General features: G+C 47.5%; 1 protein-coding gene across 1 annotated transcript; it reads left to right on the top strand.

Annotated features, from left to right (window-relative positions):
- Positions 1-4456: 4456 nt before the first annotated feature.
- On the top strand, positions 4457-15411 carry LOC130259170 (solute carrier family 2, facilitated glucose transporter member 3). The gene is made up of 10 exons (XM_056503195.1): positions 4457-4688; positions 7500-7595; positions 8893-9053; positions 9324-9564; positions 9740-9902; positions 10533-10720; positions 11091-11195; positions 11628-11729; positions 11963-12166; positions 12673-15411. The coding sequence occupies exons 1-10, from the start codon at positions 4674-4676 to the stop codon at positions 12865-12867; spliced, it is 1470 nt and encodes a 489-aa protein (XP_056359170.1). The 5' UTR covers positions 4457-4673; the 3' UTR covers positions 12868-15411.
- The last annotated feature ends 335 nt before the right edge of the window (positions 15412-15746 follow it).

The following is a 15746-nucleotide window of genomic DNA, read 5'->3' on the forward strand; positions in this document are numbered from 1 at the left end:
TGTCTCTTCTGACTATTCACAAGATATTCTTTTTCCTCTGATATTTTGCTGCTGCCTTTTCCTTCCTTTTCTCTTCTATTCCTTTGCCTTGTCCTTCTAATCTTCTTTAGTATTTTCTTTCTTCACCTCATTATGTCCTTTTGTTTTTGCCTTCTGTCTCTTCATTGGTTATTTTCTCACTCGTTTAACCTCCTGTTGTTTACAGGCCAACCTACATCCCACCCATCATCTTGTTTCTCTCTTTTATCTTTCCTCCTTTTCTTCCCCCCCTCCTCCTAACCTCCTCTTAACAATAAAAGTTTACTCATGGCTTGAGGGGGAAGCATCTGGCCCATGCTGGCTCTCATTCTCTCTCCTTTGTTCTGAATGCTCTTTTGTTATAAACACAACAAACAGAAAAGCACAAAATCAGCTCTCAAGGCAAACACTGCATAATAATCCTCCTTGTCCCTGCTCCTCTTATCTCTGAAGAATTTGTTCTCCAGGCAAAATAAGAAGAAGCACAAGATATGATTCGCCAGATTTGGAGGCAAAAGAGAGACTGGAAAGAGCTTCATCATATGAGGCAGCACCACTGAACTGCAACTTGGGCAGATTCAATAAAGTAGGTGAAATATAGCTTGCCAGGAGTTTGGACAGCAATGTGATGATCTCGTGGTTGATCAATCCCTGTTGATCACTGTGTGTTCCCATTAGGTTGTAGAGGCATGGACAGGACCAAAAATGTTAGGTTTTTTTATTTTGTTTTTTAACTTTTGGCGCCTTCTCCTCATATATGCCTTGAGCCAAGGCCTTGTGTATATGGAATGTGTTTGCCAGAGAACTGTACCTGCTGGATCTCCACTGATGTTCTCAAAAAGCCACAGCAAGGTGCTTCTGTGGGGTCACATGCCAGCTCCAGTCCTTGAGATAAATTAAAATAAGAACAGGCTTGCCCATTGTTGGAGCTCTTGCTTAATGTACGACAGGGATTCTCTGATTAAACCAGCCTTCCTCAGAAAATGTAAGCTCCCTGGAAGTGAAATGCTAGTTGGCATGCACTAGTTTAGACATGCAAGCGCTCTCAAAGCTGAAAAGAAAAAAGCTTGTGAAGCAAAAGACAAGCCTTTCCCAATCCCCACAGCTCTGTGGTTAGGATACCGGTGTTTAATGTGGGGCAGCCAGCACCAAGTTCTACCTGGGACCGGTTCTGCCTGGCCCTTCCCCCAGCAACCTTAGGTCTGGCTGCCCACATGCCACGGGCCTCCATCCTAGCACAGTTACTGCACTTTGCATAATGCTACGAGTATAATATTCACGAAAAGACTGGGTGAATAGTTTTGGTGCAGGATCAGATAGCTCTGCTAAGGAGGTGTTAAGGTACTTCCCCCAACAGCCCATCTTCAGAAGAATTAGCTGTGGTGTGGGAGGTGGGTGTGTGTCCTGGGACAGAAACAAAACTGGTATTTAGGAGCAACAGGCTGTGATGCAAACTTCAAATCAAAATATTTGAGCATGAGCACATGGGGCCAAATTCACTGAAATGGGTATGTTTTTTTCACATTCCATAGGGAAATTGGGGTTCCAGTGATGCATTTTGAGCTTTACAAAGAAACAGTCTTTCTTATTACTGTTTACTTCTCCAGCTCTGTTAAATAAAGACGTGCTACCCATGATGTTCTGCATAGCGTATTAGAGATTTAATTGCCAGCTGAACTTCTATTGCTTCTAAACTGGACCGGTAGCTATGTATGTATTTAATCTAATCTTGAAGTTTGGTTTGCTCAGCATTTGCAACAGACTTATGTGGGTTAAGAATAAACAAAGAATGAGGACATTTCAGAAGAATGCAGTCCAGAGATTGTCTCTGCAATGTGAATATGCTTAAAGCCTCCACAAGTATGGCAGCTTCTCACACTAACAAGTAAATGAATATTTCCAGAGCTAATGCCAGAGTTTGGGACAGCTGGGTGATCAGATTCAACATTGAGCTTGCTATGCTTACAAACAAGTGAAAAATAAGCTAGGAAAAAGAAAAATGCGAGCCAGAATTCCTCAAACAAAGTGTTAGGGAATTATGCTGGGCAGAAATAAGGCTGACACAGCTCCCTGCTCCCCGTAGCAAGAATGACCCTGTATTCCCTGCAGGCACGTGCATAACCCCACGCATGAACACAGCACAGAGCTCCACAGACACTCGGTGCAGTTACACAAACAGCACCAGTGCATCAGGTGCAGGATGGAGGAGGACGGAGCTCCAGCAGTGGGGAACACACAGGTAAATACGGTAAGGTGGATCCTTCCAGGGAGCTGGGCTCAGACAGTCTGACCCCAGACATCAGTCTCTCTGATGCTGGCACAAGGCCTGCAGCCCCACTCCCGTTGCTGGTATACACACAGAAATGTGTGCAGGATGGCCAGGACACTCCTGGACCCCCAGGAGCCAACCTGGCATGGCCTCACCCTTAGAGACAAGCAGACACCAGTGGGCACCTCAGAGCTATAAATAGGATTTAATATAGAAGATATTAATATAGGAGATACTAATATAGGGGATAGGCAAACTGTGCTAAGCAAGTGTAGGACAAGGCTGGACACTTTTGCTGGTCAACCAAGAATTTTCATGCAACTGTCCCTTCTTCGCCCATATCTCTCCCTTCCTTGTTTCCTCCCCTAAACATCCCATAGTAAGTCTTGTACAATCCCAAAATGCTCTTCCCGTGCATCCTGTAAGGTGACTGTAGCCCTGTACACAGCATCTCCTCTTTCACAGTTTGAAAGCTGCTCCAGCTTTGGCTTTTTGATGAATTTCACACCTGGGCTGATGGCTCTCCTGAGCTGCTCGCCCGGGCAGGGTGTCCTTAATCTGGCTTGTCACCTGGCATTGTGTCCCTGTTTTCCTCCGGGTGAATGAAAATGGAACCTTTGATGTGCTAATGGCTCTCGTGAGGGGCCGGGGAGTAGCTGGGGCAGTGTTAGCTGGGGCCCTCCTTCTGCCCTTGTCCCTCCTGTGCTCCTCCGTGGGTGTGAAGAGGCGCTTTTGTCACCCAGCTGGAGGAGGACTGTGCCAGGCATCCCGTGCCCTTCCACACTTTTTCTGTTGGCAATAATATTTTAGCAACAACACAGAAAATCCACGAGATATTTATCAAATAAATGTAGCACATAAACACCCCATGAGGGTATTTATCACTCACCCTCATAAATGCCATAAAATAAAGGGTATTTCTGAGAGTGAGTGAAAGAAAGCTTTGACCTGTTAATTTCCAGTTAAGTGTGGCCAAGTGACAACACCAAATAAGCAGAAGAATCGAATTTAAAAGGGGATTGTTCCAGTTCCCCAGAATTTGATGGCAAAAGTGGTGTCTGGTCTCAAGGAATTTTTCCTAACAATAAAAAAAACTAGGATAAATCAGGTTTTTTCCCCACTGTCCTTGCCCCCAGCCCTCAGCTGCTGCTGTTGTCTGTAGTCAAAGTCCTTGACAGATTCTTAATTCAGTGAAGACTTTTATTGTTTGACAGCACTTTTCCTTGATTCAAAGCACAACTCTTCATTATTCTCCTGGAAGAGTTTGGCAATTGTTTGACCTGAAGGATGGACAGCGAACGTGCAGCACAGTGGCGTTTGATTGAATTATAGACTCATCAAATGGAAAAGGAAAGGTTGGAAAGGACCTTAAAAATATTTTTTGCATCAATCTCCCTGCCATGGGCTGTGACACTTTCTACTTTTTTTCTCAGATCCCCATCCAACCTGGCCTTATGCACTTCCAGGGATGGGGCATCCCCAATTTCTCTGGACAATCTCTGCTAGTGTCCTACCACCCTCACAGTAAAGTTCCTTCCCATTATCTAATCTAAACCTGCCCTCGGTCATTTTGAAGCCATTCCCCCATGTCGTGTCACTACGTGCCCTTTTAAGGAAGGGTGTAAGTCTGGGACTAAATCCAGCTTCGGCTTTGCCCCCATAGATTCTAGCATCCTATAAAACATATATTTTTGGAAACCAGCCAAAAAATAATAATAAAAAAAATCCCCCGAAACGCAGCTACCCAGAACTGTGGTGGGAGCACTCGCAGAGCGCATCATTCGACTTCAGGCCCGTGCTGTTTGTGTGGCAGCCTCTGCACCGTCACTGCCCGCCTTGCTGCTCTAGCTTAATTTATTTTTATTGTACAACAAATAATAAATAAAGACGCCGCTTTATATCACGCAGCCGCTGTCGGTGCAAAGCATCACTTGTGCCATCAGCGTGTGGCATCCGAGGTGCGGCGGGTCCTTGTGCGGTCCCTGCGGCGCGGGGAGCGGGGCCGCCGTCCCACGGACACCCACAGGCCATCCCAGGGCGACCCCACGGCCACTTTGCTCCATCACCGCCCCACGGACACCCCATGGCCACCCCTGCTCCATCACCGCTCCATCACCGCCCCGCTCCATCACCGCCCCGCGGCCCCGCACGCAGATCCCCGTCACGGGGGCGGGCGCTCCGGGGCGTGCTCGGCGCTGGCAGTGTTTTGGTGCCCGCTGGCAGCCCCGCCCCGCCCCGGCGCTGCTGAGCCCATAAATCGGCGGCGGCGCGGGGCGGGCTCGCTCAGTCTCGGGGCGGGCGGGCGCGGAGCCGCCGCCTCTCGCGGGTTCCGTTAGGTGCGCACGGGCGGCCGTTCCTGGCAGTCGTGCACCGCCAGCCACCGACGATGGACACCAAGAAGGTAGGGGGGCCGACGCGGGCCCCTTCTCGCCCTATTTCCCCGCGGAGGGCTTGGGGAGGGATGCGGTGGCGGTCCGCAATGGGGATGGATGCGCCGGTGGTCCCGGCGGGGCCGCTGCTCGCCCCTTGGTTCTGTTTGCGGGGGCGGGTGGGGGGGGTTGGGGGGAACCGCACGGTTTAGGAGAGGTTGTCGCAGGACGCGAGATCGATTTTGGAATCGTGCGCGTGGCCTGATGATGCACATGATGCTGCCCGCGTTGTAGGATATTGATCACGAGGTTTGCTTCGCTGGCGGTGCCGCACTCGGTTTGTCCCGGTGTTCAGGATGCTAAACGGGGGATCGATGTTAAGGGCATTTTTTTGCGGGGGGAGGGGGGCGGTGGTAGTATGAGTTATAAAATGTCAAGAAGGTGACAGAGCACGTCCTCCCCGCCGTTTCATATGGAGAGCAGGGGATGTTGGTCGGTATCTGCTCGTGTGCAGCAGTGGAGTGAGCTCATGACTGCGCGTGTTTGAACGTTCTGAGGGAGACCGCAAATACCCACCCGAGCCTGGTGCGGGATGCCGGGGGATTACACGGGAGCAGCCAGAATTGGAGGAGGCCGGGCTCTCATCGCCATGTTGATGGGAGATGAGGGCAGTGTGAGAGGATGAGGCAGAGGGAAGGAGAGCGTCTGGCCAAGGTCGTTGAGAAGCGCGGAGAGGCCGCTCCTGCCGGGCTCAACAAGTTGCACAGCTCTGGGGTTCGAGGCAAAGAAGGAGGGGAGCCGGCGAGGAGCATCTCCCGGGAAATGAACGCTGCCGACGCCTGTGGTCGGAGGGAGGGGCGGTGGTTTGAATTCCACGCTGCTGTACAGAGCTCAGCCCTGAGCCTTTAGATAGAGTGGGTGTAGCTGTACTATTTCGGAGCTCCCTGTTTGCCTTTTGGGAAGAGAGGCGCTTGCAGCGTTAACAAATGATCCATACATTGGATCACAGTCTGGCTCACTGGAGGGGTTGGGTCATGCCATGTGATGTCTAGGTGGTGGGAGGCTGGGTAGGAGATGGGTAGCAGACGACAGCCAGGAGAAGGAAGTGTGAAAGAGGGTAGAACAGCTAACCCTTGTTTATGTACCATGTAAGTGGTAGGGACTTTGCGGTCCCTGCAGTATCCAGAAGGAAAAGGCCAGCTCTGGTCACTGCAAGCCATGACAAAGCAGAGTCCTGGGGGAAGATGCTCTGGTGTGAACCATGTGGAGAGCTGGAGTTTGTCTGGAGCTTTGCCATATCTGCTAGTTAGAGTTGACCCGGCCTGGAGTCCCAAAACTGCTTAGATATTAGAATGCATTTCTACAGGCATCCAGATGCTTTGGAAGAGCTGTGTCCTTGTGGTTTTGTGCCAAATTTCCTTGAGATAAAAATGAGGGGAACAGTTACAGGGTGCAAGGGAGAATGCCTGGACTGCCTAGTGTGTTCAGGTGTGAATGCTGCCTCTGCCACTTTGTCTCCACCACTGACTTGGGCAGGACGACATTTACATGATGTAGGTGGGGGAAACCATGCCTCAGAGTCCCTTCCCCAATTTCTGTTTAATGAACTGTTTGAAGACTTGGTCGTGTCTGAGGGTTGTGCAGGTCAGAAGCACATCTGTGTTTGGCTTTAAAGATTGGTGGAGGTGGCATTATCACTGACAAGTTTGTTGAAAACTTTATGCAGTTGGTTTTGAGAGCCACTACTGCTGGAGCTGAGCTAGAAAGTGAGAGACTGGAAGAGCTGTGACAGTAGGCCCCACCAAATAGTTTACTCTGCCAGGTTTAAGTACAATAATTGGAAAATCTTGGAAATGAACTGTTTGGAAATATTTTTGGAAAATATTCCAGACCTCCTGAGATGGGAAGGAACACAATCTTTCCAAATTGTGCCAACTCAGGCACTGGCTGCCTAAGTGCCAACTCCTGAGTCACCTGCTCCCCCACACCTCCCTCATTCGGAGCTGGCTTTAAATGCCACAAGCTTTAAAAATGAATAAAATATCAAATGCCTTTTGCTGACACTTAAATTTCTCAGTCTGTGGGACTTCTGAAGTTGGGCCTTCAGTCTTTCCCTATGGCTCTGAGGGCTCAGTAGTTTTTATTTTAATTTAATAGAGATTCAGGTATACTGAAACTTCAGGGAATGTGCTTCATTTAAAATACCAACTATTGCCACAGCTTAAAGAAAAATAGATGGGAAGCTTGGTAGTAACTGCTGCCACCTCTTGAGGCAGGCTGCTGTGCCAGTGCCCTGGGGCAGGGTTGGGGAGCTCTAGCCTGGGAAAAACAAGCCTGTTGCTGAAGCGTGTGTGTTGTAACTGTTGTGAGTGACTGCCAGTGTAGCTCATGGGCAGATCTGACACTCAATTTATGAGAACCTGTCAGCTGGCTCAGAGAAGAGTTAGACCCTTCTTTCATGACTTGCCAGAGATCAGCAAAAGCTTCTGTAAAGCAGATCAACCCAAAATAACAGCCACTAATGCAGCCAGTGTATTCATTACTAATGAGCTGAGAACAGTTGCTGAAGGTCAGGAGATAATAAAGAGGAGGCCCTGACAAGCCCTCCTACTCGTAGCCACAGAACTTTTCCTGCTGTACAGTTGCATCTCCCTTTCCAGGGAGGGGGATCCGAGGGATGCTGCTGGTACTCACCCTTGCTGGATAAAATCCCATTCCCTGCCCTCAGAGCATTTGCACGTGGCAAAAAAAAAAAAAAAAAAAAAGGCAGCTGCTCTTTGTGCTGAAGAGAAACTCGAGTTGTGTAGAAAGTAACTAAGTAATTGTTCCCTCTCTTTCCACAGAAAATCACAGCGCCTCTTGTCTATGCTGTTTGCATCGCTGCCATCGGATCTCTCCAGTTTGGGTACAACACCGGTGTCATTAATGCACCCGAGAAGGTGAGAGGAGGGGTGAGCTGGGCAGGTGGGATGAGTGAGGGAGGGGCTGGTGGGAAGACAATAGTCTAGAAAGGAGAGGGACTGTCTCCCAAGGAGCCAATAATTTGGTTTTGGTTTATTAAGTCAGTAAGGCATTTAAAACCCCCATTCAAATACAACACTGAATAGGAAGGACAAACTTTTGGGGAGGAGAGAGAGCAAACAAAGAGGTTAATTTAATTAGGAGCACAGGAAGGGCAGGAGGGCTCCATCTGCCATATGTGGTGTGTGGAGGAATGTGAGCTGCCTTAGTTTTGAGTCAGAATAAAGCAACCATGGCAGAAGGAATGTAGAGAGCAGTGTGCAGAAAACAGTTAAGGGTTGGTAGGGAGGAATTACAGCTGCCCTAAATTAGTTCATTTCAAGTTTATTTTACTTGTTTATTCATTCCTTGTGTGTTAAGTATAGATTCAGTATTTTTAAAAGGGCTGTGACTTGGACTTTTGACCAAATCATCCCATGACTGTAGCCTAAGAAACAAGAGGTGAAGAAAATGAGAGATGTGGTTTTCATGTAACTTTAAGATGGTTCCTCTGTCAAGAACTGAGTCACTATTACCACATCCACCCTGTCTCCGGGAAGAGATGTGCACAACTCATGCTGGGGTGGGGGATGGGGTCAGTCCTCCCTAGCTAATGTCCTGCTGCCATCTGCTGGGGGCAGGCACTCTGTCCCCCCCAGCCCATGCCAGAATTTACCTCACTAGCTAAGAGGATGCCTGGGAAATCAGCAAAGCGGCCCTGTCACATCCCCCTGGGACAGCATTATGTAAAAAAATAAACAGATTTTCACGCTTGCTTCAGTGAAGCCTTGTGTGTCTCCCAGCTATTTCTATACCAGAAATCCTATCCCTGCTGTCAGTGTTTTGGTATTGCCAGAAATGTTCCCATCCACTCGCTGGTCATGTTTTCTTGTTCCCTTTCATTCCCAACTGTCTCCCGCCTCCTCCCAAGAACCAGCAGTGACTCACAGAATCTGAAATATTCAGAAGATAGCCTGTTTTCCTTAATAAACACCGCTGTCCTGTGGGTACCTTGTCTGCCCCTCCACTCAGCAAAGAACTCTCCCTCATCATACTGCAGGTCCTCAGGGAAAGCTCCTCCTTCTGTGCCCTCATCTTCCTCTTGTATAACTTGTTGCTGCCTTTTTGGGTCTCTCTGTTTTCATGGAAGCAGAAGGAGGACAGTAGTGTCCCCTCTCTGCAGTGTAAAATGCCTCCCTCTGGATTGTAACTCTCACTACCTGATTCCTCTTGCAGATCATCCGGAGCTTTTTCAACAAAACTCTGTCAGAAAGAAGTGGGAGTGCTGTCTCCCAAGAACTACTCACCTCTCTATGGTCACTTTCTGTGGCCATCTTCTCCGTAGGAGGCATGATTGGCTCCTTCTCAGTCAGTTTGTTTGTAAACAGATTTGGCAGGTAAGTTGGGAAGAGGGACACAAGCGTTTCGAGAACCTTTCCCTTTACAAAAGAGCGTTGGGAGGAAGAGGACAGAGGTGGGAAGAGATGTCTGGGGAGGCTGCAAAAAGAAGGATGGCAGGCCAAGGCAGGATCTGAATGGGAATTATTGCATTCTCTTCCCACCCCTGAGATGGGAGATCATGGGCAGGTTTTACCTTTACCCTCTCCCGATGATTATCCTGCTGTATGGCCAGTTTAAGCTCAGTCTCGATATCTTTACCCCGGCAGGAGGAACTCCATGCTGCTGGTGAATGTCTTGGCCTTTACTGGAGGCCTTCTCATGGCCTTCTCTAAGGCAGCAGGGGCAGTGGAGATGTTGATTATCGGCCGCTTTGTTATTGGTGTCTTCTGCGGCCTCTGCACGGGCTTCGTGCCCATGTACATCAGTGAGGTCTCGCCCACCAGCGTGCGCGGAGCCTTCGGCACCCTCAACCAGCTGGGCATCGTGGTGGGCATCCTGGTGGCTCAGGTAGGCTTGGTACAACCTGATCCCACCTTCAGGTGGGGGAAGGAGGGCTGGGGAAGGGTGAGGAGGGCTTTACTTGCCATCAGGTGTGCAGTGTGTGGATCCTGTTGTACTGGGGTGGAGGTAGGGAATTGAAGTGTTTAAAGTCACTCTTATTTCTCTTCTATTCTTGGTGTAGATCTTTGGACTGGAGGCAATCATGGGCACTGAAGGACTTTGGCCAATGCTTTTGGGGTTCACGATCCTCCCAGCAATTATACAGTGTATTGGTCTTCTATTCTGTCCTGAAAGCCCCCGTTTCCTACTGATCAACAAGATGGAGGAGGAGAAAGCCGAAGCAGGTAAGAATTCATCTCAAAAGGGCAGGGCAGTGTTCTGGCTCCCAGCCTGAACTTGAGTGGGAGGCCAGGACTGATCCTGGAGCTTGTGGTGGATTAGGGTGTGACTCCCGGAGGGCAGCAGGCCTGGCCTACCTTCCCATCCTTTAGGTTGTACCAGTGCCAGGAATCATGAGAAACCTGGCATCCCAACAGAGGCTCCAGGTGGGATTAAGATGTGAGGAGTGGCACCTAGCCTGGTGGGATGTAGCAGGACCAGCTGTTGCTACTCTGCCAGCTCCTCCTGAAAGGCAGGAAATAGGCTGGCACTTCAGGGAGCTTGGAGGCTGGGGTTGGCTCAGGCAAGAGTGTGAACAGAGTTTCAGGGCCAAACATAAGCTTGGGGATCAATCAACATGAGCAGGACCTGGGGCTGGTTTCAGTGCTGTTCACAGCACCCTGACCTCTGGTTGGAAAGAAGAGCAAGGCTGCCAGCAGAGGCTTGGTCTTTTCTGTGCAGCAGGCCTCAACACCAGCTGGAGGCGTTCAGTCTTCCTTCCATGCCCTCCCTGCCACAGCAGGATGGGACACAGCATCTCCCATGGCCAGTAGGTGTGTGGCTCATACCTGACATCTTTGGATTCTTCCCTCCAGTCCTGCAGAAGCTCCGTGGTGATCGAGATGTGTCTCAAGACATCCAGGAGATGAAAGATGAAAGTGCAAAAATGTCCCAGGAAAAGAAAGCAACTGTGCCGGAGCTCTTCCGTTCTCCAAACTACCGTCAAGCCATTATCATCGCCATCATGCTGCAGCTGTCCCAGCAGCTCTCAGGCATCAATGCTGTGAGTTATCTTCCTGTCCCATCTTCTGGGTCTCCCTTATCTCTGGCTAAACTTGCACTGGCTGCTGCTGTGGAGAAAACTTTTAAGTCCCAAAACATCTTTGTGCCTTGACTGGAGGTTGCTGTTTTGTCATCTGGCAAAGGTGCTAAGATGGATAGTGGATATTATGGCTTTCACTTTCCCCACATGCAGCCTGGTGAGCCTCTGCCTTGCACCACGTGAATGAACCTTGCCTGGAAGCATGCTGTTTTATGGCATGGTGTGCTGCTTATAAACTCCCCACTGGGTGTGCAAGCTGTTAGGTAGAGATGAGGAATATGCTCTGAAACATGGAATTGTGACTGTGACCAACTCTCTCTTCTCTTCCCAGGTATTCTATTATTCTACAGGGATTTTTGAAAGAGCTGGTATCACACAGCCTGTCTATGCCACCATTGGAGCTGGCGTGGTAAACACAGTCTTCACTGTGGTGTCGGTGAGTGGAACAGGGCTGTGTGCCTGCCTGGGCCCCTCCCTGGCAGGTGGGACTGCAGACAAGTAGCCAGGCAGTGGCAAGGCACTGGGCTATGCACTGAAGTGCAGGAGCAAGGACCAGAGTGCATCAAAGGCATGGTGGGGGAGAGATGGGCGGAAAGAGGAGGTGGTGTTGTCTTAGATGAAAGAGAAGGTGGAAAAGGAGGGCATGTGGGGAAAAGAGTGATAAGAGAAAGCAGTAGCAAGAACCAGAGTGGGAGAACTTGTGCTGACAATGGAGCAGCCTGGTGACCTGCACTGAGGTCACCATGGTCTCTAAGGTTTACAGGCAGATGAGGAAGAGGTGCAGGAGATACTGAGCAAGGAAGTCTGTCCTGTGTTTGCTGCCAAAGTAATGAACTTTTTTTTTTTCCTTCTGCCTTCTCCTTTCCAGCTGTTCCTGGTGGAGCGTGCAGGGCGCCGGACCCTCCATTTGATTGGTTTGGGTGGCATGGCTGTGTGTGCTGCTATTATGACTGTAGCTTTAGCCCTGAAGGTGAGTGATCAGTGTCATTGTCCAAGCTGACCCAAGCAGAAACCTGTAAGAAAATACACCTGTGTTGCTCAGCAGTGCTGCCCTGTAGGCAGGTAGAGCTGGGGCTAGAGGCAGGTGTGCAGTGGAGAGAGCAATTTTATAACTTTGGGAACTGCTACAGTGTTCACAGTGCAGTTGAGAAAGTTGTGACGCTGGAAATGGCATTGTGCTGATTATGTTTTGCTCCCTTGCAGGACATTGTGGACTGGATCAGATACATCAGCATTGTTGCCACTTTTGGCTTTGTGGCTCTTTTTGAGATTGGCCCTGGCCCTATCCCATGGTTCATTGTGGCAGAACTCTTCAGCCAGGGCCCACGACCTGCAGCCATGGCAGTAGCTGGTTGTTCCAACTGGACCTCCAATTTCTTGGTGGGAATGCTCTTCCCCTATGCAGAGGTAAGTCCTGGTTTAGAAAGCCCTGTAAGAGCACTGCAGCATTGGAATAGCTGTCTAGAAAGGTAGTAGAATCTGCATCTTTTGAAGAATTTGACACATGACTATATGACCTTTAATAACCCAGCCTCTCCTGGAAATTGTTCCTGCTTTGAGAAGAGGGCTGGGGAGTCTTCCAGAGGTCTCTTGAGTTATGATTGTTACTGGAGGATGTTGCTCATCTTATATTGTGCTGTCTTAACTTACAAAGCAGCTTACAAATAATTTGGAACAGCCATCTTAGTTAGCACATCAGGGCTTTTGCTTGAAAAGAATGAATTTTGGTCACCCTCAGGAAGATTAAAGACCTTTGAAGCCCATGGGAATGTGATTTCAATTTTTAAAATGCTGTGATGAGAAAAAAGTAAGGGTACTGTTGGAGAAAGGTGTTAAGATTTTTAACCTGTCAGCAGCAAATGACCATAGATGCAATTTTAAAATAAAATCTTTTGTGTTTGTCCTCCATACAGAAACTGTGTGGCTCCTATGTCTTCCTCATCTTCCTTGTTTTCCTGGTCCTCTTCTTTATCTTCACCTTCTTCAAAGTGCCAGAGACCAAGGGCAGGACTTTTGAAGACATCTCCAGGGGCTTTGAAGGACGAGGAAACAACGGCTCATCACCCCAGAAGACTCCCATGGTGGAGATGGATAAAGCAGCAGTCTAAGATCCATGACACACCCATTCTTTAACTCGTTCATGCTTAAAGAGTCATTAAAGGAATGAGCAAAGAAAACCATGAGAACTGGGACGTTTTTCCCCTCCTCAATTGCTGCTATATTCTTCTTTTCACCCACATGCTCGCCCATTCTGCCAGGCTTGCCAGCATTAAGCAAATCTGATATGCCATACTGGAAAGCACCTGGCACTTGCAAAAATAATTTCATCTTTCCTGCCACAAACATCAGGAGAACAGAGAAGAGCTGGCAATATTTTTACTTTTCTCACATAAAATTGCTATTTGGGGTTAACATACTGATGCACACAGTGACCATTATTATGTATTTGAACCTAATTACTATTTTTGTAGTGAGTTGAAGTGACCTGCTAAACAAGTCCCCAGCCCTTTGAGTCTACTCTGTGTGCGTGTGTATGGTGTTACACTGGAATTTAGCAAGCTTACCAAAAAGCTATCTTGCTTTTTCCCTATCCAGTGTGCACTTTTTTTAGCCTCAGGAAAAAGGGGACCAAGTCACATCCATATTTTTTCCTGCTCTTTTATTTTTTGTATAGACAGACTGAAAGCATACTTTACTTCAGTTTATTTATTTGTATGTCACTTTGTAAATATTTATTTTTTTAACTGTGTACAAAAATGTACAGATAAAGAAATTGGAGAAGTTTAAGAGAAATAGCTATTCTAACAAAAGATGCTGTAGACTTGAGGTGCAATAAGACTGTAAAGGAGATATGTGGTACTAAAAAGGAGATTGAGCATTTTGGGTGGTATGCACATCACCTTGAAGTTATTTGTGCCCTCTGGAAGAAAATTCAAAGAGTTGTGTACTTGTCGAGAGAGGTATGTTTCTGCACTAAAATCTCTGTTATTAGGGATTTTTGGTGGCTGTTTTAAGTATTTGTTCTCAAGTGTTGATGAGTGTGATATTGCATCTTACAGTGGGTGTTGTTGGATTATATTTTCAGACATGGTTTTAAGCATTCTATGGATGATTGAGGGTGATGATTGCAAACCAGAAGGTAATATTTCCTGCCTTCTCGTAATTTTATTTCTTTTTGGCTTCTCTGTTACAGTCTAGTATGTCATAAACTCTGAAATTTGCAGATTGTCATTAAAAGGAGTGCCAGGATAAAACTTATTTTTCAAAGCTGTATTTTCTTAGCAGTTGTTCCTATAAATATTACAGAGGCATGTAGCATGACCCTCCTGGACACAGGCATGGTCAGTTGTGGTACATGTGAGTTCATAAGGGTAGAGGTGCAGGACTAGACACCAGAGCTACTGGAATTTGCTTGTTTAGTAGTGCGAAAGGTCTGTAGTGCTCAGTCCCCTGCTTGGTTGAAGGCTAGATGTTTTTTGCCCCATATATCCTCTCTGGAAGGTCTGCATGATGTTGTGGTGCTCACCAGTGTGCTTTGTAGATGTGTACAGCTCTGTATCAGTGCCTCTGTTCAAAGGGATGTGGCAGGCAGTAATTGTTCATCAGTAAATGTTGGTCTTCTTGCTTGTCGTAACGCTGGGCAATCGAGTTTGTGTGTCCCCCACCCCTTGCTGCCGAGCTAGCACAGCTCAGGTCAGGCAGGAAAATAGTAGCACATAGGGTACACTTGCAGTCAAGGAGGGGCAGCTTTAATCACTGCAGCATTCTGTGACAGGCTCCAGGCCTGTGCCTGTCCAGACCTGCACAAAATACCTAAAGGTAGCACAGAGGTAGGTCCAATTCACACTCCTGCTCTTCTGAGATCAAGCTGCAGTTTTTGGATGTGGTAAGACTCAGGTCAACCTGCTGGAATTCATTACTGGATATCCCAGAAGAGAGGCAGACCCATGGATTCTGAGGTGGTAAAAGGAAGAAAGGCTTAGAAAGGTTGGAATGACAGCAAGACTTGTGTAGCATGGATAGCCCAAGCTTTCTTGCCAACATAATGCTTCAGAGCAGGTTAGAGAAATTCCCATTGATGTATAATCTGGGGGGTCTGTCTGACATTTTCAGTAACTAGTGATGACATTACTACCTTCCCTAATGAGAAACAGTTGCAATGATCAGTCAAATTTGTGGCTGTTAAATGCTTCCTGTGAATTAATTTGAAATGCCCCAGCTTTGCACAATGCAATCATATTACATCCAGTTTCCCCTAGCTTTTTATCAGGCTTACATGCCAGGTATTTATTCTCGGAAGTATTATATAAGACTTCCCTCCCAATTTTGATATTTTGGCTCAGTTACATAGATTTCTGTGCCCTTCCTTTGACCCTCCAGCACATCCAGACATGATATTTCTATATGGATATCTGTATGTTAGGAAATTCCCCCCACAGCTGTGTATAAGAGCATTCCATAGTTTGCATCAGATGTTTGTTGGCTTGGACCGAAATGTGTAGGCCTTTCTCACATGGTATCTTTGTTATTTTCTTTTTCTGTAACGGCGTTGTGAATATTTCTGATGGATTTTATATGCTTATTAGGGTGGTTGTTTCCTGGTTTTGAAATAAAAAAAAAATATGAAATAAATATATCTGATTTGGATTTTACCTTTATCCTGTAGGTCTCCTCATATTCTTTTATCACAGCCTTGGACTACACCCTGAAGTGTCACCAGCACCTACCCTGCAACTTTTTTGGGTAGCTAAGCACTCTGGATTTCCTGTTTTATCCTAATGGAAGTGATAATTTTTCTCAGCCTCTATGCAAATCACCTTTAATTCCCTTACTATTATTTCTTAGCAATTTTTAAACTAAAAAGATGTACTTCTCTTGTTTGCCCAAATCCTTTTTGTTTGTGTGCAAATACTTTCCCGGTGTAAGAGGAAGGGAGAGAAGTGTCTGGAGGTTATGAATCCTGCCCAGAGCTAAAGAAACAGATTTC

The sequence above is a fragment of the Oenanthe melanoleuca genome, chromosome 1 (assembly GCF_029582105.1).
Source record: "Oenanthe melanoleuca isolate GR-GAL-2019-014 chromosome 1, OMel1.0, whole genome shotgun sequence".
In the NCBI taxonomy this organism is placed as follows: Eukaryota; Metazoa; Chordata; class Aves; order Passeriformes; family Muscicapidae; genus Oenanthe; species Oenanthe melanoleuca.

Bases quoted from the DNA above. Each gene is read 5' to 3' on its own strand.
- LOC130259170 (XM_056503195.1), top strand. The intron at 7,596-8,892 runs GTGAGAGGAGGG...TTCCTCTTGCAG, and splicing joins TCATTAATGCACCCGAGAAG to ATCATCCGGAGCTTTTTCAA. The intron at 11,196-11,627 runs GTGAGTGGAACA...TCTCCTTTCCAG, and splicing joins CAGTCTTCACTGTGGTGTCG to CTGTTCCTGGTGGAGCGTGC.